Raw genomic sequence first — 25,372 nt, 5'->3', positions numbered from 1 at the left:
TGCATGCTGTCTGGGTATTCACTTTGAAATTCGAAGGCAGGTGTTGCAAAGCTTTCACACAGACCAATATACTTTGTGCTACCTGATCTAGCAGTTGCTTTGGGTAACTTGATCTAGTGGAAGGTCTCCCTGCCTATGGCAGCAGGGTTGGAACTAGGTGGTCCTTAATGTCCTGTCTAGCCCAAACCATTCTATGAATGTCTTCTCAGTATTCCCAAGCGCACCCCGGATTTAGACAGTTGATTTTGTAGAGAGTATCTTGAAAAATTTAAACTGCAATTTTTCATGATTGCAAATTAAAAATTTAAAAATCATGTTTTTGTTTGTCCAGGCTGGAAAATTGGATCCACACCTAGTTCTAGATCAGCTTCGTTGCAATGGTGTTTTGGAAGGAATAAGGATTTGTCGACAAGGATTTCCAAACAGGATAGTCTTCCAGGAATTTAGACAGAGGTAACAATGTGCATAGTCTCTTGAGGTTTTTATTTTTGAGGTGAAGTTTCTTGTTAAATTATTGGAAGAAAAAAAAACCAACAACAAACACAAGTAGAACAAAATCCATATCAGTGTGTGATGTCTTGAGGGGGTTTGAACTCAAAGCAGTTAAATGCTTAGTTTATCCAAAAGAGAATGAGGAAGGGAAAGCAACCTAAAATGGACTTCTGGAAAAGCTTTCTGGAGGAACTTCTTAGTCATGCACTTGGTGGTAATACCTGTATGGGTTTATAAAAATAAAGATTACTGGTAAATATAAAGACTTTTTTTTTATTTGACTTTAAGGTATGAGATCCTTACTCCCAATGCAATTCCAAAAGGTTTTATGGATGGTAAGCAAGCCTGTGAGCGAATGGTAAGTATTTATGCCTAAATATTGTTAAAACACTGAAAAGTTAAAACAAAAAATGTCCTTTTCTTGACGTAAAAGCCATATACTTGTCTATCCATGTAGATCAGAGCCTTAGAGCTGGACCCCAACTTATACAGAATTGGACAGAGCAAGATATTTTTCCGAGCTGGTGTCTTGGCACACTTAGAAGAAGAACGAGATCTGAAGATCACAGACATTATCATCTTCTTCCAGGCAGTCTGCAGAGGATACCTGGCTAGAAAGTATGTGTGCTTTTATGACTGGATCTGCTTTTGATTACAAGTCTCTTTGATAGGTAGCTAGGCTTCAAAACTTCTATCTAAGGACAGACTTTTCTTAAGAAAGTATGTTGCCTGAAATATTGTAGTTGTGTCCAAGGGAAAGAGGTAAGTCTCCACCTACTAATTCTAATAAGACTTTGTACCTTCATTCCATAACAATATCTGCTTTTCTATGTCTTGGCTTTATGACACATGGAGCAGTTTACTTCAATATAGCTAATGATTGCAAAAAATCTCTCCTGCTCCATCATAAGTTCTCAGAAGTACTCTGGAAAACTGTTTTTTGAAACAAAGGGGGGCGGTTCACTGTCTAATCCATTCTGATTTTTATCAATTTGAGGAAAAAGTCTTAACAAATAGCATTGGTAAAATGGAATCCAGCTCTTGCCTATCCCCTTTACTTAAGGAGTTAAGTGATTGACTTATGATTAAGTCAATATAGTCATTAAAACTTTAAATAAATAAATAATGGTCTGCAAGTGCTCTAGAGTTGGGTAACCTTCGTAAAAAAAATCAAAAACACAGATGCGTGCATAGCTGTTCTTAACATGAAATGTTTTGCTCTTTCTGTCTTCAGGGCCTTTGCAAAGAAACAGCAGCAACTGAGTGCACTGAAAATCCTGCAGAGGAATTGTGCTGCATATTTAAAGCTTAGGCACTGGCAGTGGTGGAGAGTCTTCACAAAGGTTTGTTATATTCTGTTATTTTCTTTGACTTTTGTAAATAGGTCAATCCGATTTCTCACTTGTTCATTTCAAAATTTTGCAGGTGAAGCCCCTTCTTCAGGTGACTCGTCAAGAAGAAGAACTTCAAGCCAAAGATGAAGAACTAATGAAAGTGAAAGAAAAACAGACAAAAGTAGAAGCAGAACTTGAGGAAATGGAAAGGAAACATCAACAGGTTTGTGCTGCAAATCAACTTTTTAATATGTGAAATGTGTTGCACTATATCCTGTGTTGAGGGAGGTGTGTAGGAGAGGCCTCTGATCAAAATACTGTTTTTGTCAGATGAGTTAACTGCCTTCACGCTTGGCTAAAAACAGGAAAATAAAAGTTGAGCATTCCTTCAGGAACGTGGAGATACTGTAGTAAAGGAAAAAGAAAAAAAAGGCAAAATAATAGTTCTGTTAGCGTTCCCTGGCTTTGAAAGAGCCTCAGTAGCAGCAGCATTTTACTCTTCAGTTATGCTTTCAGGGTGGGATATTTCCATGCTGTGTCATGGGGACATGGGGAAAAAATGTTGAACGGGCAAAACATAAATGAATTTATAGTAAGACTGGTACCAATTTGAAGAACAGCTGAAAATGTATCAATACAGACAGATTTGTATTTGTCACTGTGGTAGTTGAGACATGATAGAACTGTGATGGATATCTAGAATGGAAAAATTTTAATTCCTATTCTTGAGATTACACTGCGAGAGGTAATGTTTTAGTTCTGTTCCAGTGACTGCAAGAGCCAGCCTCCCTCCAGCTACCTATGACACTGCTCTGCTACTGTGCAAGGATGAGGGATGGTTCCAGCAAACAGGCACTTCCCTCATCTTTTTGTTGCTTGTAGAACAGTGCAAGTAGGGCAGGTGCCCTGGTGGGGTCTGTTCCTTAAACTGGGCGAGGCAGTTGAGTGATTGTTGCTGTAGCTGTGTTCCTGGAGTTGGGGTCTTCTGGACTGCTGATAAAGCCCTGTGATAAGTTTCCACTTTTGGATGTGAACCAGGTAGTCTAGAATTGGAACAGAACTTAGTATTTAGAGAACTTTTTGTAGTTGTCCTATGTGTGTAGTTTCACAAGAGACTTCAAAACATCAAGCTTTCACTGCTTTACAACTTTGTACTACTTGTCTAATATTTGCAGCTTCTAGAAGAGAAAAACATTCTTGCAGAGCAGCTGCAGGCTGAGACGGAGCTCTTTGCAGAAGCTGAGGAGATGAGGGCTCGCTTGGCTGCCAAAAAACAAGAGCTGGAAGAAATTCTCCATGACTTGGAGTCCAGGGTAGAGGAGGAGGAAGAAAGAAATCAAATATTGCAGAATGAGAAAAAGAAAATGCAGGGCCATATTCAGGTATGTTTCTTGGTGTCTTGAAATGGAAAAGAATGCAAACAAAACAGTAAAAGGTAGGAAAGCTTACCACCTCCCCAGCAAGGAGGAAGTCAGTTCCTTAGCACCACATATGGAATAAAAAACAATAAATCAAATTAATTTATCTTATTGTGTTCGGTGTGTTTAGATTTCTGTGGGTTCCAAAGGTGTGAGGTTGAGGAAAGAAGAAGAAAAGCCAAAATGCACTGTTCTATCTTTTGTGTATTCAGATAGAGGACTAAGGCAGCAAGCACTTCTGAGTGGGCAGGAATCTGGAATAGCTGCATGGGTCTTACCTGCTTTCTTCAAGAGACTGATGGGATAATATTGGTTGTGGATGCCCCAGCCCTGGAGGTGTTCAAGACCAGGTTGGATGAGGCCCTGGGCATCCAAGGGTGGCATCCCTGCCCATGGCAGAGGGGGTGGAACTAGGTGATCTTTAAGGTCCCTTCTAACCCAAGCTGTTCTATGATTCTATAAGAAAACGTTTTTTGATTTAAATCCAGTGATTATCATGAAGAATATTCCTCCTTTGAATTTTCATGAAACAAATTAATCTCCTTTGAGGTGTTTTCTGTGAAGACTTCAGGTGCTTCCTTTTGAACACCTGGAGACCTTAAAATCCTTATGGGTTCAGGGGATCCATAACTTTACTATTTTTCAAAATGCTAATAGTACTTGAAGGGGAGATAAATCCCACAGCTTGTGAAGACTTTTAATAAGTATTGATGAATGAAGAGAAACACAATAAATTGATACTTTTCTGCTAGTATTTAAGTATCTGTGCCAGTCTCTCTGAAATTGTTCAGCTGTAATGTTGAGCTCTAGACTACAGGAATTCAGTCTTCTGATTTCAGTGTGAGTCTCTTCCCAGACGACTGCACTGTTATACCTGAGGCCCTATTCAAATGCAGTGTGTTAGGAAGTATTTGACATAAAACCCAATCTAACTTGTTTGTCATTAGGTAGTGCTGGGTCTAATTTCCCTCTGTGGTGGATTTTTATTTTTATGTGCAAAATCAGGAAGGTGAAAGACTGTAGCGGAGTGAGTATGTATTTCCAAGACAGCATGCTTCAGCCAAATCTAAAATACAGAGTACAAAAAAAAAATTTCATGTGTGTCACATGGCCCTTAATTTCATTACCAGTTTTTTAGATTCATTTACAATATCAATAAAATAAAAGTATTTTTTTAGTTTTATTTAGGGCAACTGGCTCTTCAAAATAAGTTTTCCACCCAGCAAAAGAATAAAATGTTGACACGTAGATAACCTGGAAAATACACACATGCACTTGCCTTTCTTCCCAGGACCTAGAGGAACAGCTTGATGAGGAGGAGGGAGCTAGACAGAAGTTGCAGCTTGAAAAAGTGACAGCTGAAGCTAAAATCAAGAAGATGGAAGAAGAGATCCTACTGTTGGAGGACCAAAATTCCAAATTTTTGAAGGTGAGACCAGTATGCATGGGTGGAGATTCTGCTCATAAGTGTTAGTAATGCAAGTGATGGTTCTCAAAACGTTTGAAGCTGCTGCTATCTTACCATTAGAGTTCCTACGTTGAAGACTTGTGGGGTTTGAACAGGCTGAAGCTAAGAGACTTGGAGTTTTTCAGAAATGACCTTTAAAAGGGTGGCATTTGCCATGTGTTCTTAATGGTTTCATGAGTCTTCTAATCTAAGAGCTTTAAATGTTTTGTCATAGCTACAATTGTTCTTTGCTAGCCATACAGATGCTACCATTATTTTCTCTGATCTATACAGATGCTCTTGGATGACAAGTGAAAGTGACCTGGTTTTCCAAAAGTGTGCAGTAAATGCCGTACAAAAACATGCCTTAAATTCCAAATCTCTCATTCTTGGGAAAACAAATGTTCGTGTTTCTATACTGTTCAAATTGATCCCTAAGATTGATGGGTCAGTCACATGAAATAAAATGTATTAATACACTGTATATGAGACCTCTATATGGATTTCATACATTCAGTTATTCGTGCTGTTTAGAGACTCCTTGAGTCATCTTTTGGAAGTTATTCTCTACATACACCCCTGCCCTTTCTTGTAACTAGGAAAAGAAGCTGATGGAGGATCGAATTGCTGAATGTACTTCTCAGCTGGCTGAAGAAGAAGAAAAGGCCAAAAACTTGGCCAAACTCAAGAACAAACAAGAGATGATGATCACCGATCTAGAAGGTTTGTTCTTACTACATTTGCCTATTAACAACTGGGAGGTCACACCAGAGAGGATGGATCACCTGTCACAGTGTATGCAGTGTCTGTCCCAGTCTGCTAAACATACCCTTACATGTGGATACCTTAATAGCTGTTATTTGTTATCTATCTTGTCAGATACTGTGCTTTTTCAAGGCTTGTTGCATCTGGCTGCTCCATCTTACTCTTCTTTAACTTGTTTTTCAGTTTTGAGATTGTTTTAGTTAGATGCATTCTGAAATTCATGATGTTAAAGTCAAACATCTGCCTTGTGGAATTGCTACAGTTTTCTAAATAACATACTAGGCAAATATATTTCTGAAATAGTGTTACTAGCCAAAACATACTAGAAGCCTAAGCAAATCTGAATTGTTTTGTTAATGTTTTGTGTATCAAAAATAGTTTAATTTCTCTGTCTGTTTGTTCTGGATTATTTAGCTATGTTGTCACAGGCTAAACCTGCCCTATATGTAACCCTTCTTGATTAAAAAAAAAAAGTTGAACATAGCTATTACACAATGTGAAGAAACTGCCAAGTCAAAGCTGTAAAATATAAGGCAAAATTGCTCTTTGTGTCCTAATTTGGAAATAGTTTTTAACTAACTTTATTATGGCATGGCTTACTACATCTTTTAAAACGGTTGTGCTTATGGGAAGCATAGCAAAGCTTAATTTTCTGTTATAAGTAAGTATTGAACTAATAGGGATAGTAGAGGATTGATGTGCCTTTTCTTTAAAAATCATTCGGAGACCATAAGGTGAGCATAAGTAAAGCTTGTTAACTGGAAAAAAATGCTTGAGTAGTTGTTTGCTCAAATCAAGATTAATGTTTTTGAAGATATTTGACAGATGGGTTTGGTTATGGTGCCATTCCAAGACATATTTTGGATGACCAAAAAAATGGAAATTAAAGCTTAACTATAAGGCATGCAATTCATTGGCTAGTGAAACACTGTAGGATAATATTTACTGTTGGAGATGGTTCAAGAAGCCCTTAAGCTTTCTCTGCTAGGGTCTTGGCGCTGTTAGGCACTGAAATTTGGACCAAAAAATAATTCAGTTTACTGTGAACTTTCTCAGTTACAAAACTGGGTCTTGTGACAATGTTCTATCTAAAGCTCCTGAGAACTGTAATGTGAAAACAGAAGGGAAAGTGCAATTTTTTTTTGGTCAAGAATTGTTTAGAGAGACTATTAATCTTTTTTTTCTGGAAAATCCTAAATTGCCTTGGGTGGCACTAAGAGGTGGTTCTTGAGCATGGCTCTCTTTCTGTATAGAATATGAGGTCTTAATCCAGGATGTAAAAGAAATGTGTACACAGAAGACCCACAAAATATTGACTAAGTCTAATAATTTATGATAATATATGTAGAATTGTGTTAATACTATGCTAAGAACTAGTGATTTGGCAAAACCTTCCTGTTGCTTCAGTTTATTAACATACCTAGCCATTAGCAAACTGCTAAACAATGCAGTTAGGAACTATCTTGTTCAGACAACAGGCAGATAAACTAAATGCATTGTATTGCTATGGCACTAATCAGTGGATGTCTTTCACAAAGAAATGCCTCAGGGCAAGAGTATATCAGTTAGAAAAGCAAATTACTTAAAGGGTCACAAACCTTGCTAAATACCAATGTGATGTGACTTAATGGCACAGATGTTTCCAAAAACTGTGATTGTCCAAGTTTTCTTAAATCTGTATTATTTTCCAGTAAACCTTTTGGAGTCTTGCCTAGCCCTTCAAAAACTATGCAAACTGTAATTTTTTCCAAGCCTTAGCCAATCTTCATTTTTGAATCTGTATGTCCATTATCATCTGTCCTAACAGCTCAAGCTGTCCTTCTCTTAGATTCTATTCCTTATTTTCTGTCAAGATTAAGTTGTTTCTGTTCCCCTCAAACTTTCCTTCTCTGGAGTTGTCAACTTTTTTCTTAATTTTCTATGTCATGAAGCTCTGCTTCGTTATTTCGGTTTTCCCTGTCGGCCTTCCAGTTACAGACTGAAGAAAGAATTGACACAGTATAAACTAAACTTCCACCCTTCCTGCCACCCCATTCCCCTGCCCACGAACGGTCTGAGGGTAATTGGAGAAAAAAACAACACTGATAAATCTATGTCACTTTCCTAGAGCGCTTAAAAAAGGAGGAGAAGACCCGTCAAGAATTGGAAAAAGCTAAAAGAAAACTTGATGGTGAAACAACAGACCTACAGGACCAAATAGCTGAGCTGCAAGCCCAGATTGAAGAACTGAAGATCCAGCTGGCCAAGAAAGAAGAAGAGCTGCAGGCTGCTCTTGCTAGGTAAGGGCACCAGAGGGCTTATGACTACAGAAATGTGGTGGAAAGCTACTCTACCAGACTGCTTTTCAGTTGTATAGAACAGGGAATATTAACACAAGCCAGTTCGTATTTGTGCTAGGGCATCTGTAGCCATCCATGTGCTGTGAGTGGACGTGGCAAAAAATGAATTTAGTGTTTTATCTGTGTCCTTGCTCTACAAAGCTGCAAAAAAAAAAAAAGTATACTTGTGAAACTAGCATTGGGTAATGCAATAACTAGCATAAGCTTTTTAGTCTCCAGAGTTCAGGCTTAAGAGGGAAAAACATGAGATTGTCGGTGAGTTGTCTTAATGGTCAGAGTATTTCCAGTGATTGGGATAAATTACCAAGACTTGTGCAGTAGCCTTTCTCTCACATAAAAAATAGAAAGGGTGTTTCTATTATATTGAATAATGATCTGTTATTTTGTAGAAAGAAAATTCTATAAACAGGGTACATTTTCGGAACAGTATTTAGTGGCATCTACAAAACTGGAATACTTGGATGTTAACTTGAAAGGTTAATGATTCTTACAGTGCATATTGAGGCACTGTGCTTGTCAAGACTTTAAGAAAACTGCTATTGTGCTGTTATTCTACTTAAAAAGTTTTACAAAGTCTTTTTTTTTTTTTTCTAAACTGTCATTTGTGTATATAATTAAAGCCAGACTGTTATGAGAATAGATCTGAGGTTAAAAAATATTAACTGCTGTGCCCCCTTTTTAACAGAGGTGATGAAGAAGCAGTTCAGAAAAACAATGCACTGAAAGTGATAAGGGAGTTGCAGGCTCAAATTGCGGAACTCCAGGAGGATCTTGAATCTGAGAAGGCATCACGAAACAAGGCAGAAAAGCAGAAAAGAGATCTAAGTGAAGAGTTGGAGGCTTTAAAAACTGAACTGGAAGATACCTTGGATACCACTGCAGCACAGCAAGAGCTGAGGTAGGGTCATACACCTGTCTAAGGCACTAATAAAACTAATCTTTAATTTACCAAAGACTAAAATGTTGATTTTATTTTTATTTTTTATAATACTTGATGCTTGCTCTAGGACAAAGCGTGAGCAGGAGGTGGCTGAGCTGAAGAAAGCAATTGAAGAGGAAACCAAGAACCATGAAGCACAGATCCAGGAAATCAGGCAGAGACATGCTACTGCCTTGGAAGAGCTCTCTGAACAGCTCGAACAGGCCAAAAGAGTAAGCAGAAAATGAATTACAGAAATGTATTGTTCTGCCTCAGGATTTTACATAAGTAATGTAACTGTTCTAGTCCCTTCCACTGACATCTGCAGAGCTAAGTTGTCTTTCTCTTTCCATATGTTACTGTTGTAATTGAATCAAATACATCACACATGTAACTATTAGACACTCTTGGCATCTGTCTGAAAAGTCTTCATTAGACTTGGAAACAGTGCACCTAGAGATAAAAGTCACGTGGGAATTATCCAGCTGGCCACATGCTTATTTGATGAAAAGCAGTTCTCAGCATGAGAGAATAGCAGAATGCTTCCGAATATGGTAATTATAGCATCAGGACTGACATATAACCAAGTAAAGTGCAGGTAGTGTAATCCAGATACTCTTAACTTAGCACATGTCCTGTGAACTCCAGTAGTAGATGTCTGTGGAGTGTCTTGCCTATTTGGGCAGCTGTAATGTCTTCCCTGGTAACCAGAGCAGGTAGGAGGAGGCACCACCTTGTTACTGCACTCAGGCTACACTAGTAAGAATAATGCTGCCTGAGTGTCTTGTTCCAATACTGACAAAAAATAAATAAATCTTTAGGCAATTATAGTAATGGCTGTTCACAAATTTATTCGTGGACAATTCGTATATTGTAGTAATATTTTTATGTAGGGACTTCCTTTAAATACTGAGAAATGTAGCAGTTAATGCTGAGGAGCATTAACTTTTTCACCTGAAAATTTTTTCACCTGAAGATCTCATGCATATACTCTCTTCTTGTTCATTAAATGTTGTCAATAACAGTATGAAAAGATGGAAGAATACCCCACAATTTTAAACAAAGGTCCTCTGAGATAGTGTCAGTTTTGGTGATATAGTAGGAACGGGACTTAAAGTAATTGGCATAAGAGATATTTCAAAAGATTTTTGACAAATGTCAGAGCAGTGGTAAAAAGTGCTTTGTTATGCACTTCCAGGCTGCTATGCCTACTAAAATCAGGGCAGCTTTAGTTAATATCTTTCCCTTTATTTCTGTGAGATGAGCCATGCTGATCTGTTAATGGGCACATTCCTTCCTACTTACAGTGTTACTCCGTCATTTTACAGCACTGATGTCCCAGTTCTTGTCATGGAAGTGTCTTCTGGTGCTTGCTGATACCTGTGGTGTCTGCAGGTGGATTAACGTGCTTTAACTTGTCTTTGGCTAACATACACGGAATCTCACATGGCGACACTTTAAACACTCTGCTTGCAACGTGCCAAGCTCTTGTTTTATCTTCAAACTTGTAAACCAGATTTGCTGGACTGAATATATTTTTTAGCAGAAGACGTTATTGATGTGTAACAGTGTTGAATTTCTTTCTTTTTGTCTTTCCTAGTTCAAAGCAAATCTTGAAAAAAACAAGCAAGGCCTAGAGTCTGACAACAAGGAGTTGGCCTGTGAAGTGAAGGTATTGCAGCAGGTCAAGGCAGAGTCTGAGCATAAGAGGAAGAAGCTTGATGCTCAGGTACAAGAACTAACTGCAAAGGTCACTGAAGGTGAAAGACTGAGGGTGGAGCTGGCGGAGAAAGCTAACAAGCTGCAGGTAAGGCTTTATTAAAGTCCTAAACTGCTGAAAAATGGGCAAGAAAGTAAAAGCCTCAAATGTATACAGAAATTACTAGGAAAAATATCTTTCAAAGATGCAGTTATGTTTACGGGAGCTGGGCTTGTAGCTGCCATGGGAGGTGACCTCAGTCATGCACTTGTGTGTACTCGAGTGGTGGTGTGCATCAGAAGCAGACAGCCCAAAAACTCAGTCTTAATGTCATGGCTGTCCCACTGTGAGAATTATGGTGATTTTTAAGTATATGGCTTCCCATCCTGGAGACCAAATCCTACAGGAGGTTCTGTATAGTCCCGCTGCCGATATCTAGCCTTCAGGTTTTTGGCTGGGATACAGGGTTGAGAAGATTAAGCTGAGCTCTTCCATAGTTGTGAGCAAAATGTGCTGATGATGGCCATGGATTTTGTTCTGTGCTTCAAAGTTGAGAACTTGACAGATACAGATTGTAAGGCCCATCCTTTTGGGGAAAAGGAGGAAACGAGCAAAAAGGAGCCAGGACTGACTTTTGAACTATGGCAATGAGTGCTTTAACTCAACCTAAAGCACTTCAGAAAGGGGATGGCCTAGTTCTTCTCAGAGGAAGATTTCACGCAGTCTCTCACAATATCCCATAAGTAGCATAGCCTAAAATAACAAGACTTGGCACCTGGCAGTAACCTTTGCGCTGATGCTTTAAACCCAGCTGCCACCATGATAATCCCTGAATCCATGATCCCGTAAGGTATATGGCCCTATAATTAAAGATAGCATTTAACTCTGAATGCAGGTATTGGCATGCAGATAATAGAACAACATGCTCTGCTAAATGGCGTGCCTGCCATGTTATACTACTGAAGTTCAGGTTTGACTTCCAACTTTGTTTCTAGTCAATCTTCTATATTTTTAGCTGGTGGTATCTATCCCTCTGCTGGGATCTAATGTTGTCTTGCCATGCTTGGGATTTGTTGAGTTTTGTTTTCTGAAGCTCCAGCTCCCAATGGGATGTAGGATTTGCTGTGAGTCAGCTGCATGGTGTTACCTTTATACTGCTTGCTTTACAGAATGAATTGGATAATGTCTCAAGTCTCCTGGAGGAAGCAGAGAAGAAAGGCATCAAGTTTGCCAAGGATGCAGCTAGTTTGGAATCGCAGCTTCAGGATACACAGGTGTGTGTGCAGTGCAGCTTGAAATTTGTTCTTAGGCTTTGTTCCTCATTGAAATGCTAACTGCATGGCAGCAAATACACTTCCATGGTTCTGAAAATCCCCTGGGTAGAATCTGTATGTCCCATTGAAGTCTAGTGAAATGTGATGTATAATGACTTTTCAGTTATGTATGGAGCCAATTTTGCACAATCTAAGATTCTGTACTTGATAGACTGTAGCTTTTCAGTTTCTCTTTTATTTTTGTCTGTGGAAGATAAGTATTAAGTCAGGAAAAACCTTTTGAAGCAGAAGGTTGTAATGAAGTAAATAAGATCCTTGGGGTATATGAAAGGTATGAGAGACAATACTGTTGTTTACTTGCGGCTTAAGTTCTTAAAACTACCACTTTTTTATTTTATTTTAAATATTTCACCTTTATTCATGTAGTCATTGCTCAAATACACTTTTGTTATGTATAAAAATGCTGATAGTGATTCCTAGAATAGCGCTAATCGTAATTATTAGCATAGGGATCTGTGAGGAACAGGATTAGGGGTTGGGGGGAGGTTGTTATAGCTTTCATTAATTTCTGTTATGACAGAAGTTCACATTGCCAAATTACAATTATCTTTAAACTGACCTCTATGTTTATGCAATGCAGAAAACTTGGAAGCATACTACCATTGCAGGATTTACTGCTGTATTTTCTTCCTAGGTGTGATTTTTAAACAGGTACTCTGATTTGTCCTAAAGAAGATAAGTAAACTTTGAAAGTGACTTCTGTGTTCATTCATTTTTATTTTTTTTTAAAGTATCATCTGTGAACTTCTAGAACGCAGTGGTATGGATTCCCTAATCAAAAATGTCTTAAGTTTGTTTGCCCAGAACAAATGAGTACTTTCTTGGAAAGCCAAACTGCAGGTGCTTTTCATAAGCATGTCTCTGTACAAAAATATCGCAAGAAAATAATTAAACATGAAACTCTTATGGAGTAATAGAAGGCGTTATTCTAAAGCCAGGATCAACCAAACTGAGTTTTGAATGTGCTTGTTCATGTAACAGGAGCTTCTCCAGGAAGAAACCCGCCAGAAACTCAACCTGAGCAGTAGGATTAGGCAGCTGGAAGAGGAGAAGAACAACCTGCAAGAGCAGCAGGAAGAGGAGGAGGAGGCCAGAAAGAACTTGGAAAAACAAATGTTAGCCTTGCAGTCGCAGGTAAGTGGTTGTAAATGGCAGGACTTCTGCAAGGCCTGTACGTTCCAGGTGAGATGGAACTGGTGCCCCAAACCTCTTGGAGAAATGTCATCTTAAGTTGCTAAGCCACTATCCAATTTGCTAAGCTGCAATCCATCATATCTGAAAAGCTGTGGTGGTCAGGTGAAGCCCCAGAGAAAGCGAACCATATCATGGGCTGCATGAAAAAGCAACATGGCCAGCAGGTTGAGGGAGGGGATTGTCTCCATCTACTCCATCATTTGGACCCCACCTGTAGAGCTGCATTCAGCTCTGGGGCTCCAGTGTAAGAAGCACGTGGACATAGAACAGGTCCAGAGGAGGGTCACGAGGATGATCAGAGAGGGCTGGAGCACGTCTCCTATGAAGAGTGAAGCTGTGCAAGAGTTGGGGTCATTCAGCCTGGAGAAGAGAAGGCTCTGGGGAGACCTCACAGCGGTCTTCCAGTGCCTAAAGAGGGCTGCAGGAAAGCTGGGGAGAGATTTTGTCAGGGAATGGAGTGATAGGACAGGGGGTGATGGCTTTAGATTAGATACAAGGAAGAGACTATTTACTCAGAGGGCACTGAGTCCCTGGCCCAGGCTGCCCCGAGGCGCTGTGGGTGCCCCATCTCTGACAGTGCCAAGGCCAGGCTGGATGGGACTGGGGGCAGCCAGTTGTTGGTGTAGTGGAAGGTGTCCCTGCCCATGGCAGGGCAGTTGGAACTAAATGATCTTTAAAGATCTCTTTCAACTCAAGCTACTCTATGATTCTGTTACCTAAACTTCATGTTGTTTAATATGCTGCTAGTTCACAATTCTTGTGCTGCTTCTGGTTTTGTACTTTGGACCTGATGCTCTTGTTTGATGCTTTTGTTTCCTTCTCATGATGTACTAAGTATCTTTTTCTTTTGATAAACTTCAGTTAGCTGATGCTAAGAAAAAGGTAGATGATGACTTGGGAACCATAGAAGGCTTGGAGGAAAATAAGAAGAAATTACTGAAGGATATGGAATCCTTAAGCCAGCGCCTCGAAGAGAAGGCAATGGCTTATGACAAACTCGAAAAGACAAAGAACCGCCTGCAGCAAGAGCTGGATGACTTGATGGTGGATCTAGATCATCAGCGCCAGATTGTCTCTAATTTGGAGAAAAAGCAGAAGAAGTTTGATCAGGTAATCTTGTTTCCTGTCATCTTGCTACTTTGTATGAATTTTTTAAACGGCATCTTGTTTATATTTACAGTACTCATTTATGTAGTAACTATAGAAGGATCCAGCTAGAAGAGTTCTGTTACTGGTAAATTTGATGTGCGCAGTTTGGCCTTTGCTATGAGAAGGCACTTATGATTTCAGTGAGCTAAATTTCATGTTAGAGTCTTGTTAGATTAAGAAATAAGCTCTTTATATATATATATTAAAAAAAAAAAACTATATTAGGAACAAAATCTTGACTTAAAAAGCATTATTGTAATTCCTTGTGATAGACTAAGAAAGGATGTGAAGACCAAAAGATCAGAATAATGTAAAACTTACATAGTCTTGAATAGTAGCTTCCTTTCCTCATCTCATCCCAGAACAGCTTTAGTTGTTTCCTTACTAGCACTTTGATAAAGTCCTAAGAGGCCAGCAAGCTTCTGAAGGCCAGTTAAGCTTTGAGCATTAACCATTTGATTGACTAAAACACAAGGCGGAAAGGACCTGATTATAATATTTGAGATAAATTAATTTATTTCTTACGTTCAGATGCTGGCAGAAGAGAAGAATATTTCTGCCAGGTATGCAGAAGAAAGAGATCGTGCTGAAGCAGAGGCAAGGGAGAAGGAAACCAAAGCACTGTCTCTGGCTCGAGCCTTGGAAGAAGCCCTTGAAGCTAAGGAAGAATTTGAGAGACAGAACAAACAGTTGCGTGCAGATATGGAGGACTTAATGAGCTCTAAAGATGATGTGGGCAAAAATGTAAGTATTTTTCCACACCTTATTTTTGTTATATACTGCATGGGGAATAACACAGTAAAACTCTCTAATGAGAGAAGTATGTTTGACACTAAATTAGAATTTCCATTTTTTGAAGCTGATATATAACTCAAGGTACTGGAGAGGTGAATACTTAAAATATGGGGTTGGGGTAGTCATTCAGGCTTAATTACCATTATCTCTTGAAAAGATGTGAAGGATGTGCAGAGTAGAAAGTTCTGGCCAAATGACTTGTGGCACTGGAGATAGATTTAAGAGCTTATTTCACTACTACTTTTTCTTTGTCACGTAGACTGTCACACTAACTGCACAGCTCATCTGTCTAATAAATTGCATAGGTTTTTGCTGGGTTCTCTAATACAGACTTAAAAAAGCTGCTCTGCCTGTTCTGATTTGGTGTCAGACTTAGAATGCAAAGCATAGTGTACTGTGTTCATGTAATGCTTTATTTTGCTGTACTAAGTGCTTTTGTTGAGATACCTGAAGGAGAGGGTCTGATAAATGTTTGTGGCTTAGGTCCATGAGCTGGAGAAATCCAAGCGGACTTTAGAGCAACAAGTTGAAGAGATGAGAACTCAGCTTGAAGAACTGGAAGATGAACTGCAGGCCACAGAGGATGCTAAGCTTCGTTTGGAAGTGAACATGCAAGCTATGAAAGCCCAGTTTGAGAGAGATCTGCAAGCCAGAGATGAGCAGAATGAAGAGAAAAAGAGGATGCTGGTTAAACAAGTATGTCTATTTTACTGCACTTCGTAGAGGGAAGGGTGTGAGGTTCTTTTGCAAAAGCTCTGGCTTTGGTGATAACTTTCTACTAGAAAAATAAAACTATTTGCTTAAAGATCCCATCCCATAGAAGTCCCTAGCATTGATCTTCACAAATAATAAAATTGTCTTGTTGAGGACTGGCTACCGTCAACTGTTAGCCTCGGAGTCTTCTACTGAGGGACCTTGCAAGGCAAATGGTTTCTGGTGTCCTAACCAAAAGCACTCAATGTGCAAGCAGAGTCTTTGCTATTGCTGCAATACAGGTGTATTCCAAAGTCACTGGTATGTCATTTGGACTTTCAAGCCCATCCTGTTTGGTATAGAGTAACAAATCTGTGGATCCTGACATAGACTGAAGGACTGTAAGTGAACTGCTTCCTAAATAACAACACTGGAAAAGATTTCAGATTTTCCAGGCTTAAAACCTCTAGAAACATGAGGCAGATCCAAAGACTCAAGAAATGCCTTTAAAATTTCATATTTTAAGAGATGTTTCTAATTAAATTCTTCTAAAGCTTTGTAAAGTAAAACAACAGTATTTCAATATTTATCACAAGAAAACAAGAACTTAGTTACTGAAAAATTAGGAATTATCAATGTAAAGATCTTGTAGAAACAAACACAAGCGTTGGAAGGCTTTTAAAGTTTTACAGTGCAAAATTGACATTTACTGGCATAGGATGAGAACAGAAACCTTGACCTAACATGAGGAGGGAAGCTTAATTTAGGGATTAAAAGTACATTATTTCATGTTGGTAACCTGTGTAATAATGGCATTTTGTGTAAGTCTTATTTTTGCATACGTTTGGCTTAGTTCTTGTTGACTAGCTGCTCAGCTACTTTGCTTTTCTGTTTTGTTTTGGGGAAAAAAATAGTGTACAGAATGCTAGTAGCACTGCTGTTTCTAAGAGAATTACTTCATTTTTTTTCCTGGAGGAAAATGAGGTGATTCTACTTCTTATTTTCCTTTTAGTCGCTCAATCAGAATTAGTGACATCTGCCCCAGAGTGAAACCTAAATGTGAATAGAAGCACTGGGCAAAGAGCTGATCACTAAATAGCTAAACGGATGAAATGGGAATGCTTCAGACACTGAGTTATTGTCACAGTTTTCTCTTCTGTCAGTTCAGAGATCTGTGCTTCCAATTTGTGGATTTGTTTTTGCCATCTGCAGTGTCTTCTCCTGTAGATTACCTTCTGCATTCTCTTGGTCACTCTATCAAGTAATGCTCATTCTGCTCTACAAAAGCCTTTTGGATTTTCAGACCATTTGCTGAGATTTCATGTTTATTCCATTCCTGGGATGGAGCCTAAGTGTCTTGATTTCACAGGTGCGAGAGTTGGAGGCAGAACTGGAAGATGAGCGCAAGCAGAGGGCTCTTGCTGTGGCAGCCAAAAAGAAAATGGAGATGGATCTGAAAGACCTGGAAGGTCAGATAGAAGCTGCAAATAAGGCTCGAGATGAAGCAATCAAACAGCTACGTAAGCTCCAGGTAAGTACAGCTAATCAACTGAGCTGCTTTGTCCCCTGGTGGCAATCTGTCAAGGGTGATGCCTTCAAACTGCAAATGTATCTAATGGAAAGCAAGAGGAGTATCTGGCTCAACTGTGCTGGCATGTGTCAGAGAGTATCTGGCCTGAATTCATCACCGGTTCAAAATTCCTCTCATCCTTTTGTTGGTAAGGAGTTAAGGTTGTCCCCGATGTATTGTTATTCAATAGTCAACTTTTTGTTTCAACACTTTGCATAAAGATTCACTGAGTATTGCTTTACAGGCTGCATTTCTTACATTGTGTGTCTTTGAATTTACTGATTTGGGCTCAGCTCTTCCTGACTGCTGCTTCCTAAAATGAACATGTTAAGGCATTTTCAGCCAAAATGCTTTAAGAGAATAAGGAGTAACTTTCAGTTGCTTTAAAAAAGTCTGCAAGAAGCCCATTCTTTTCTGTTTGGCAAGAGAATGCAGCCCATGTGTTGAGGATTTGTTTTCCATTCCCAGGAAAATGTTGAGCATTCGGTAGAGTTCCATTTTACCAAAGACGTTCAGTGCCATGACCCAAAGCTTGTAAGGCATATGGCAAATTAAATTGCCTTTCTGCCCTGTCCTCTCTATTTCTTGTCAATCCAAGCAAGTGAAGACAGTTCTTGAACTGAGTTCAGGCTCTGGATGAGGAACTGAGTCCAGGCTCTGGATGAGGAGAGGCTAGGTTAAAGCAAGAGGTACTGGTCCATGAACAATATTGTACTCCTCTACTCCAAAAGAACAGGTCAGATAGAGAGCTGAGCTGTGTACACTTTCATAAAAATCAAATCACTTAAAATAAGTGATTTTTTGCTCAGTGGTATTCCAGAGATGCAAGTACAATTTAAATGCAGTTTCTCTCCAACTTTTATACTCTTTTAGCATCTTGAGTCAAACTTGTGAAAATTGATGCACACTGAGATCTTAACAGTGTGTATTAATTGGAAGCTAAGCATGTGCTACTAGGTTATATGTACAAAATGGTGAATTGCTACTTCTGGACTGAGAATAAAGTCTTAGCTTGCATACTTGCAATAAGCTTTTTCAATCAATTAAAGTATATAGATTTTTTTTTTCCAAGTCATTCCAAGCTTCACCTTGGAATTCCAACTTCCACAAGTTTCATGCATGATTTCAGTTGAGCAGCTCTTTATTTGAGGTCTTTTCTCTACAAGAAATATACCAAATAATTGAGGTAAAGCCCTGTAATGAGATTTCTGACAAAGAATGAGTGATGCAGAGATAAGAAAATTAAGTTTTACTGTAAAAGTAACTGAAAAACGCATTTAAGTGGAATGAAGTTACTTTGAGGGGGGAGGCCTTTCCTCTTTAGGAGATAAGAAGCTACAGAGCTACGAATCTCATGGTTGTCTTAATGCAACATGGCTGTGGTTTTCTTCCAACTACAGGCTCAAATGAAAGACTACCAGCGGGAGCTGGAAGAAGCCCGTGCATCCAGAGATGAGATCTTTGCACAGTCCAAAGAGAGTGAGAAGAAGCTCAAAGGTCTTGAAGCAGAAATACTCCAGCTCCAAGAGGTGAGATTGAAATCCATGATTTTTTTTTTTTCTTGATAAGAGTATGAGGAAGATTAGGAGGGGGAAACAGAAGTAAAAATCTATACTGGTAAGCTGAAGAGAAATAAGAGACAGCAGACCTTTCTCTTCCAATCCCCTCACCCTGCTTCCTGCACCAGATCTTCAGTGAGCTTATGGCTAAAAAGGAATTGTTCCAGTAGCCTCCAGTTCATTTCTCTGGTCCACATGAAAGCTTTTCTACTGCTTAAATAGACTTGATACCTCACAAAACATGCAAGGTGGTTCAAAAGTCTATAAAGGGTGTGGTGTACAGTGTCAGTACTGAAACTGATGACTGAAAATACTAAAACCTGAGAATCTCTCCTCAGTGGCCATTTCATTCTGCAGAGGCTTGTCACTGTCATCTTGGTTCTTCATCCCTCCCTTACAGGCATGTGTTCCCTCACTGTTGGCAATCTGTGTAAGAGCTCTAAGACTTGCTCTGCATCGCTTATCCATCATTATCTCCTTGTTCTGCCACAAGGTCAAACATTAGCAAAATTTCCTTATATGACTTTGCTTTGAACTTCAGTTTGTAGCTAATACAGGACATACACAAAAAAAGAGGCAATCACAGATTTCACTACTTTAAGCCTTTACAGGTGGCCTACAACTTAAGGGAACTGCTTCATGCGTTATTCTCTTTTGTGGACTTCAAATTTGTCAGTCTTGCACTTGCAATGCATTTAGTTATGCTTCTTAGCAAGTGCCGGGGTGTTTCTTCCACACGATATAGTTGATAATACAAGATTCAGTGCTGTTTTCACTATTGTGCTCTAATTTTCTGTATTTTTCTTACTTTCATGCTATGTACTCTGGAGGTGTAAGACCCTAAATAACTAAATTCAGTGCTCATTTTGCATTAAATATGTTTATATTAGAGCACGCGACAATGTTTTTTTTCTTACTGTTTAGGCCTTGAGCATCGCTAACTACTTTCTGCAAGGAACACACTTGTAATACAGTATGAATAATACTGAAGTGGTTTTAGAAAGGATGAGTGAAGCATTATCTTAAATACTGTCGGTGTCCACCATTTGGGGATGGAAAAAGTAAATCCACTGCAGTCATATGGCAGTTAAGGGGGAAGAAACTTCATGATGATGTGGCTGGTTGTTACCAGCTAGCTTCAACAGCTGCTGCTCCTGCCTATCCATTAGAAGACTTCAGGGATATTGCATATCACAGCATCTCCCAGAAGTTGTTGTGAGGCTAAATTGATTAAGTGTTGCAGGATTTCTGAGATGTATAACAGGTCCTTCCTGAAACCTTTGCAGGAGTTTGCTGCGTCTGAAAGAGCCCGTCGTCATGCTGAGCAAGAAAGGGATGAGTTGGCTGATGAGATTGCAAACAGTGCTTCAGGAAAGTGAGTCATCAAATGTATTAATTGCACATCTGAAGAACTGTGGGCACCAGCAGCTGTGGCTCTCAATAGCCTGCTTGCAAATTCTGTATTAATCTGTCCTTATGAAAAACTCCCTTGTTACGAAGGGAATTGCCAAATTGCTTCTTGTGACACTTGCGATGCCTAGATTATCAGAAGTAAACTGGCTAGTTGCTTTGTATCGAATCTGAATGTGTCTTGACCCAAATACTTCCTTTCTAGGTCAGCGCTGCTGGATGAGAAGCGCCGGCTGGAAGCTCGTATTGCACAGTTGGAGGAAGAGCTTGAGGAAGAGCAGAGCAACATGGAGCTTCTCAATGAGCGCTTCCGGAAGACCACCCTGCAGGTGTGAATCTGTGGTGTTGTGCTTCAATGTGTGGTTAAGTGTGGGCTCTGACTAGCACCAAATGATCTATTTTCCTTTTCCTCTGGAAGGTTGACACACTTAATTCTGAGCTAGCTGGAGAGCGGAGTGCTGCCCAGAAGAGTGAAAATGCACGGCAGCAGCTGGAAAGGCAGAACAAAGAGCTGAAAGCCAAGCTTCAGGAACTGGAGGGATCTGTGAAGTCGAAGTTCAAGGCAACAATTTCTACTCTAGAAGCCAAGATTGTTCAGCTAGAAGAACAGCTTGAACAGGAAGCAAAGTAAGGAAAAAAAAATCTGTTTGCATTGTTTCCTCTGTCAGTAGAATCTCTGAAACCTCTGTGCCTTAAGTTATTGTACGGCTGAGATGCAAGCTTAAAATGCAAGCATTAGGTTTCATTATTTAGAAACCTACTGTCCAAGGGACAAACTTCAATGAGATGGTTGAAAAGTGACTGGGGTTCATGCTTTCAGAATCTGTGCTCTTTAACTTAAATTCCTGAATTAATTTGTTAAGTTAAACAGGTGCTTGTTCTGACAGGTAGTCTCAGGATCCACAGGGTGCTGAAGAAGTTTCTTGAGATAAAACATTCCCTTGGGATACTGGTCTCTTTGGCTTGACAGCTTAGATAAATTGAGATATTCTGAAAATAAGGACCACAAAGATGCTGAAGGGACTGGAGGGGCATCTTTCCTGTGGGGAAAGACTGAGAGCTGGGGCTGCTCAGCCTGGAGAAGGAGGCTCAGGGTGCTCTGATCAATGTGTGCAAATACCTTGGGGGGGATGCAGAGAAGAGGGAACCAGGCTCTTGACAGTGGTGCCCAGGGACAGGATGAGAGGCATCGGGCACAAACTGAAATGCAGGAGGTTCCATCTGAACATCAGGAGGCACTTCTGACTGGGGGTGACCAAGCCCTGGCAAAGGCTGTCCAGAGGTGGTGCAGTCTCCTCCCTGGAGATCTTCAAAAGCTGCCAGGATGTGGTGCTGGGCAAGCAGCTCTGGGGTGGCCCTGCTGGAGCAGAGGGTTGCACCAGGCGACCTCCAGAGGTCCCTCCTAGCCTCAGCCATTCTGTGAGATGCCACCAGTGCTCTGCAGGTCTGCTTTCCACTGAGAGTGCTCCCATGTCTGTTCTTTCCATCTCAGTCCTTGGAGGACTGTTTTTTGCTAGCTCATCCTAGAAAGACTGAAAGGAGACTTATATCACCATCTCCATTCCTTCTGGCTCTGGCAGAGGACCATGTTATTGGTCAGCAATAATCCTAAAGCTGCTCTGTTGAAACATTGTGAAGAAGCACTTTGCAGTCCCTCCTTCTAGCCTGCAAACCATACTTGTACTGCTTCCGTGCTAGTACTTTGCTTTTAAAGCTGCCTCCCAGCTAAGCCCCAGGATATTAAAACTGAAGTCAGTGCTGTTAACGGTGATGGGCTTGTTAAGAGGGCTTAAGCGTTAGTTGCACAATGTCCACTGTTCTGGAAAGTACAGATCTTGTGCTTCCGCCTCCATGTACTGAAACAAATTGTGGCTTTTGATTATTCTAGGGAAAGAGCAGCTGCTAACAAATTGGTGCGCCGCACAGAGAAGAAATTGAAAGAAGTCTTCATGCAGGTGGAAGATGAACGTCGACATGCAGATCAGTACAAAGAGCAGGTAGGCGGAGTGGCTTAGCTTTGGATGTTTGTTTCTCAGAAAAGACAGAAAACTTTGAGCAGAGGAGCGCTGTTAAGAAGTGCTTTAATGAAATGACCTGAGGGAATTCTAGCCTTGATGACTAAACTGCTAGAGTAGTTCCTTGTTGGCTCCCAGCAGTCAAAATCTCCCTGTGTTAGCTCTGTTGTGATGATCTGTTAGGCATCCTGGTCTCCTGGACCCAGGAGCTCTATGGTGTTTCCAGGAATCCAGACTGGAGTCTGTAGTGAGGTGTCATATCCAGCAGGGGTGGCTGGGGAGACAAGGCTGGTAGCTCACCTCTTCGACCTCTCAAGTTGCAGGGTTGCAGCTGCTGAATTTGATCCCGATGACCTGGTTTTGTATTTTAGATGGAAAAGGCAAATGCCAGAATGAAGCAGCTCAAGCGCCAGCTGGAGGAGGCTGAGGAGGAAGCCACACGTGCAAATGCTTCACGACGTAAGCTTCAGCGTGAGCTGGACGATGCCACTGAGGCCAACGAGGGCCTGAGTCGGGAAGTCAGCACCCTGAAAAACAGGCTAAGGTGAGTGGTGCCAGCACCAGCAGGCAGGCGTTTGTCTGGGCCCCTGTGTGCCCATAATGTGTCTCCTGACCATCCAGCTGTGGGACTGCAGAAGCAGACCCAGGGGATGGGGCCAAATGGAATCTGCTGGGAATGGCTGCCTGAGCCTGACGATACCAAGGAAGTGGCCAGGCCACAAGAATGTTCCTGACAGCTCCTGAGCCTGAGCTCTTTGAAGCTGAAACAGGCAGATTCCCCTGGGGCTGGTGGTTCAATCCAGCAGTGGGTCAATATGCCAGAGACGAGACAGGCCTGTCAGGCTTTGCCAGTGGCAAGCACCGATACCCTTTTTGCTGGCCCACCCTGTGGTTCAGCACCTTCTTTGAGAGCAGGTCTTTGAGATCAACATTTGTAGCGAGTGCAGAGGGGGTCAAAGGAGGTGGTGCTAGCACAGGACAAAAACCATCCTGAGATGCAGAGAGCAGCTGAGGAGACAGGAGGGTGCAGTGCAGCACTTCACAAGCAAGCAGTTGTGTTTGTTTTTTTTGTTTTTTTTTAAAGAGCCCGCCCTGTCTAGTACTTGGTCAGTGCGTGGTGCTCACACAGACGACATTTTTAGTTACTTGGGACTTCCTAAATTAAAGTGGTATAAACTAAGAAATCCTGGAGTAGCAGCGTGTGTTTGACTGCAGCATGATGACCCCTCTCAGAGAGGGGTGGTTTCAAAACACCTCTCCTGGAACTTGTGGTGTGATGTTCCCTTGCAGTGCAGCAGGGAGCTCTTTTGGGGCAGCCACCAGCACCGTGGTGCTGGCTGTGAATGGGAGGTGATGTCTGCAGCCGCATTCTGCTTGTTGTTTGCAGGAGGGGGGGCCCCATCACCTTTTCCTCGAGCCGATCCGGGAGGCGCCAGCTGCACATCGAAGGGGCCTCCTTAGAGCTCTCAGATGACGACGCGGAGAGCAAAGGCAGTGACGTGAACGAAGCGCAGCCAGCCCCCGCTGAGTAGAGCCCCTCACACCATTTGCATGCAGAGACCTTTTACACAGTAGTCGGCAGAACGAGGAGGACTTTCCTGACCACCAAACTGCCTTGTGGCCCTAAATCTGCCTTACAAAATGTCGGCATGCTACAAGGTTACTTATCATAGGTCAACTATGTCTTAAGGCTCTCCAGCCTCACCATACTGTACCCTGCTTCAGATATAGGTACAACTGCTTTTTTATATATAGTAAACAAAATGGGATCGTCTCTGTTCAGTGCATCTATTTTCCAGATACTCATTGTAAAGCCATTTTATAAAGCATCATGTGAAGGATGAAACTTTTTTTTATCAATACAGAAACTTCATTCCCAGAGGGTAGGTGGTTGGGACAGGCCCATTGTCATGACTATGCATGCTTTGTTGTACGGACAACATCCTTCCATTTCTTCTGTGCTCAGACGGCCTTGGCTGTGTTGAGTCTGTTGGATCATTGAAGACCAAACTGCACCTGCATCTTTCTTTTCTCCTAATTGTTGTGATCAGCACACAATCAGTGAGTGAACTGTGAAAAGGCGTTGGGAAGTGTTAGAGGGAAATGTAGGGATGAATGAGTAGTGTCCATTTTTTAACCTGCAATATCATTTTGAAGTGTTCTCAGCACCTGCTTCATCAGTTAGTGTTCATGCAGTACAGGCAAACTGAAATAGCGTCACCGTTCCTCTCTGTACAGTACTTCTGCGTTCGTAGTGTCCTGCTATTACCATGCCCAACAGATCTGTATATATATTAAGGCTAGTATAATGTGAACACCAGTGGAAAATAAGCATACAACACAGGCAAAATAATTTATTAACTTATGGCTGAGTAGTTGTCAGGACATGGAGCCGAGGGGCTGCACCGTGAGACCGTGGCCAGCCGGTGCCGAGGGCAGCGGCGCCGCCTGTGCGGGGCTCCCGCGGAGTCTGTGGTTTACAGGGGCTCGGAGATGGATGTTGCCTGCCTACGAGTTAACATGCCAGTGGATGTGAATCCTTTTTTTTTTGTTGTTGTTGTTTTTTTTTTTTTTTAATTTTGAACAGTATTACAGCGAGTAGTTAGCATTCTTTTTGTTTAAATAGCTGAAAAACTGACATTACAGAAAGTGCCTTAGACACTACAGTACTAAGACAATGTTACATATAATTTGCCTATATAACAATGATTTAATGTATTAATTTTGACTGTGCTTCATATCATGTACCTCTCTAGTCCAAGTGGTATTATTGATATTAGTGACAATGAATCAGTGTTAACTAGGAAACTTCCTCTGCCACATGCTCAAAAGACATGGATTTCCTTTTTTTGGTTAAAAGCTTTAACATCTGTCGCAAAGGTTTTGTTGTGTGTGTTTGGATATTTTTAATCAAACTGGCTGTTGACCACCAGGCATCTGACTGCAAATATCTTGTTTTCTTGTATACCCATATTTCTAGACAATGATTTTTGTAAGACAATAAATTTATTCATTATAGATGTGGCCGCCTGCTCTGTTTACTTACAGGAAGAGCTATCTCCTGAGGCTGGCATAGACCTTAATAAATAAGAATATGACTGGAAGCTGCCTTTTCCCTTCTTAGTGTTTTGTGTTTTTTTGTTTGTTTGTTTGCTTTGGCTTTTTTTTTTTTTCCCTCAAATACAGTGTAAGTTACCAGTCAGGCCTGAGCCTTTGCCCTTGAACCTTAATGGCAGTGCA

General features: G+C 40.8%; 1 protein-coding gene across 5 annotated transcripts in view; it reads left to right on the top strand.

The window, feature by feature from the left end:
- The window catches only part of MYH10 (myosin heavy chain 10), a 103,816-nt gene extending 78,580 nt beyond the window's left edge, over positions 1-25,236 (top strand). For all 5 annotated transcript variants that reach the window (XM_032199838.1, XM_032199835.1, XM_032199837.1 and 2 more), the window contains 25 exons: positions 332-453; positions 781-850; positions 950-1,110; positions 1,727-1,835; positions 1,918-2,049; positions 3,002-3,208; positions 4,536-4,673; positions 5,291-5,414; positions 7,564-7,735; positions 8,481-8,693; positions 8,803-8,947; positions 10,315-10,521; positions 11,583-11,687; positions 12,729-12,881; positions 13,803-14,051; positions 14,622-14,834; positions 15,369-15,581; positions 16,948-17,109; positions 18,549-18,677; positions 19,994-20,082; positions 20,323-20,446; positions 20,536-20,744; positions 22,006-22,114; positions 22,504-22,676; positions 23,520-25,236. In XM_032199838.1, the coding sequence (XP_032055729.1) occupies positions 332-453; positions 781-850; positions 950-1,110; positions 1,727-1,835; positions 1,918-2,049; positions 3,002-3,208; positions 4,536-4,673; positions 5,291-5,414; positions 7,564-7,735; positions 8,481-8,693; positions 8,803-8,947; positions 10,315-10,521; positions 11,583-11,687; positions 12,729-12,881; positions 13,803-14,051; positions 14,622-14,834; positions 15,369-15,581; positions 16,948-17,109; positions 18,549-18,677; positions 19,994-20,082; positions 20,323-20,446; positions 20,536-20,744; positions 22,006-22,114; positions 22,504-22,676; positions 23,520-23,664 (3,873 nt within the window). In that variant the 3' untranslated portion in view covers positions 23,665-25,236. The remainder of the gene's footprint in view (positions 1-331; positions 454-780; positions 851-949; positions 1,111-1,726; positions 1,836-1,917; positions 2,050-3,001; positions 3,209-4,535; positions 4,674-5,290; positions 5,415-7,563; positions 7,736-8,480; positions 8,694-8,802; positions 8,948-10,314; positions 10,522-11,582; positions 11,688-12,728; positions 12,882-13,802; positions 14,052-14,621; positions 14,835-15,368; positions 15,582-16,947; positions 17,110-18,548; positions 18,678-19,993; positions 20,083-20,322; positions 20,447-20,535; positions 20,745-22,005; positions 22,115-22,503; positions 22,677-23,519) is intronic.
- The last annotated feature ends 136 nt before the right edge of the window (positions 25,237-25,372 follow it).

Source organism: Aythya fuligula, chromosome 18 (assembly GCF_009819795.1).
Source record: "Aythya fuligula isolate bAytFul2 chromosome 18, bAytFul2.pri, whole genome shotgun sequence".
Lineage (NCBI taxonomy): Eukaryota > Metazoa > Chordata > Aves > Anseriformes > Anatidae > Aythya > Aythya fuligula.
Note: the sequence above shows the minus strand (reverse complement) of the source record. Positions and strands in the feature narration are given on the sequence as shown.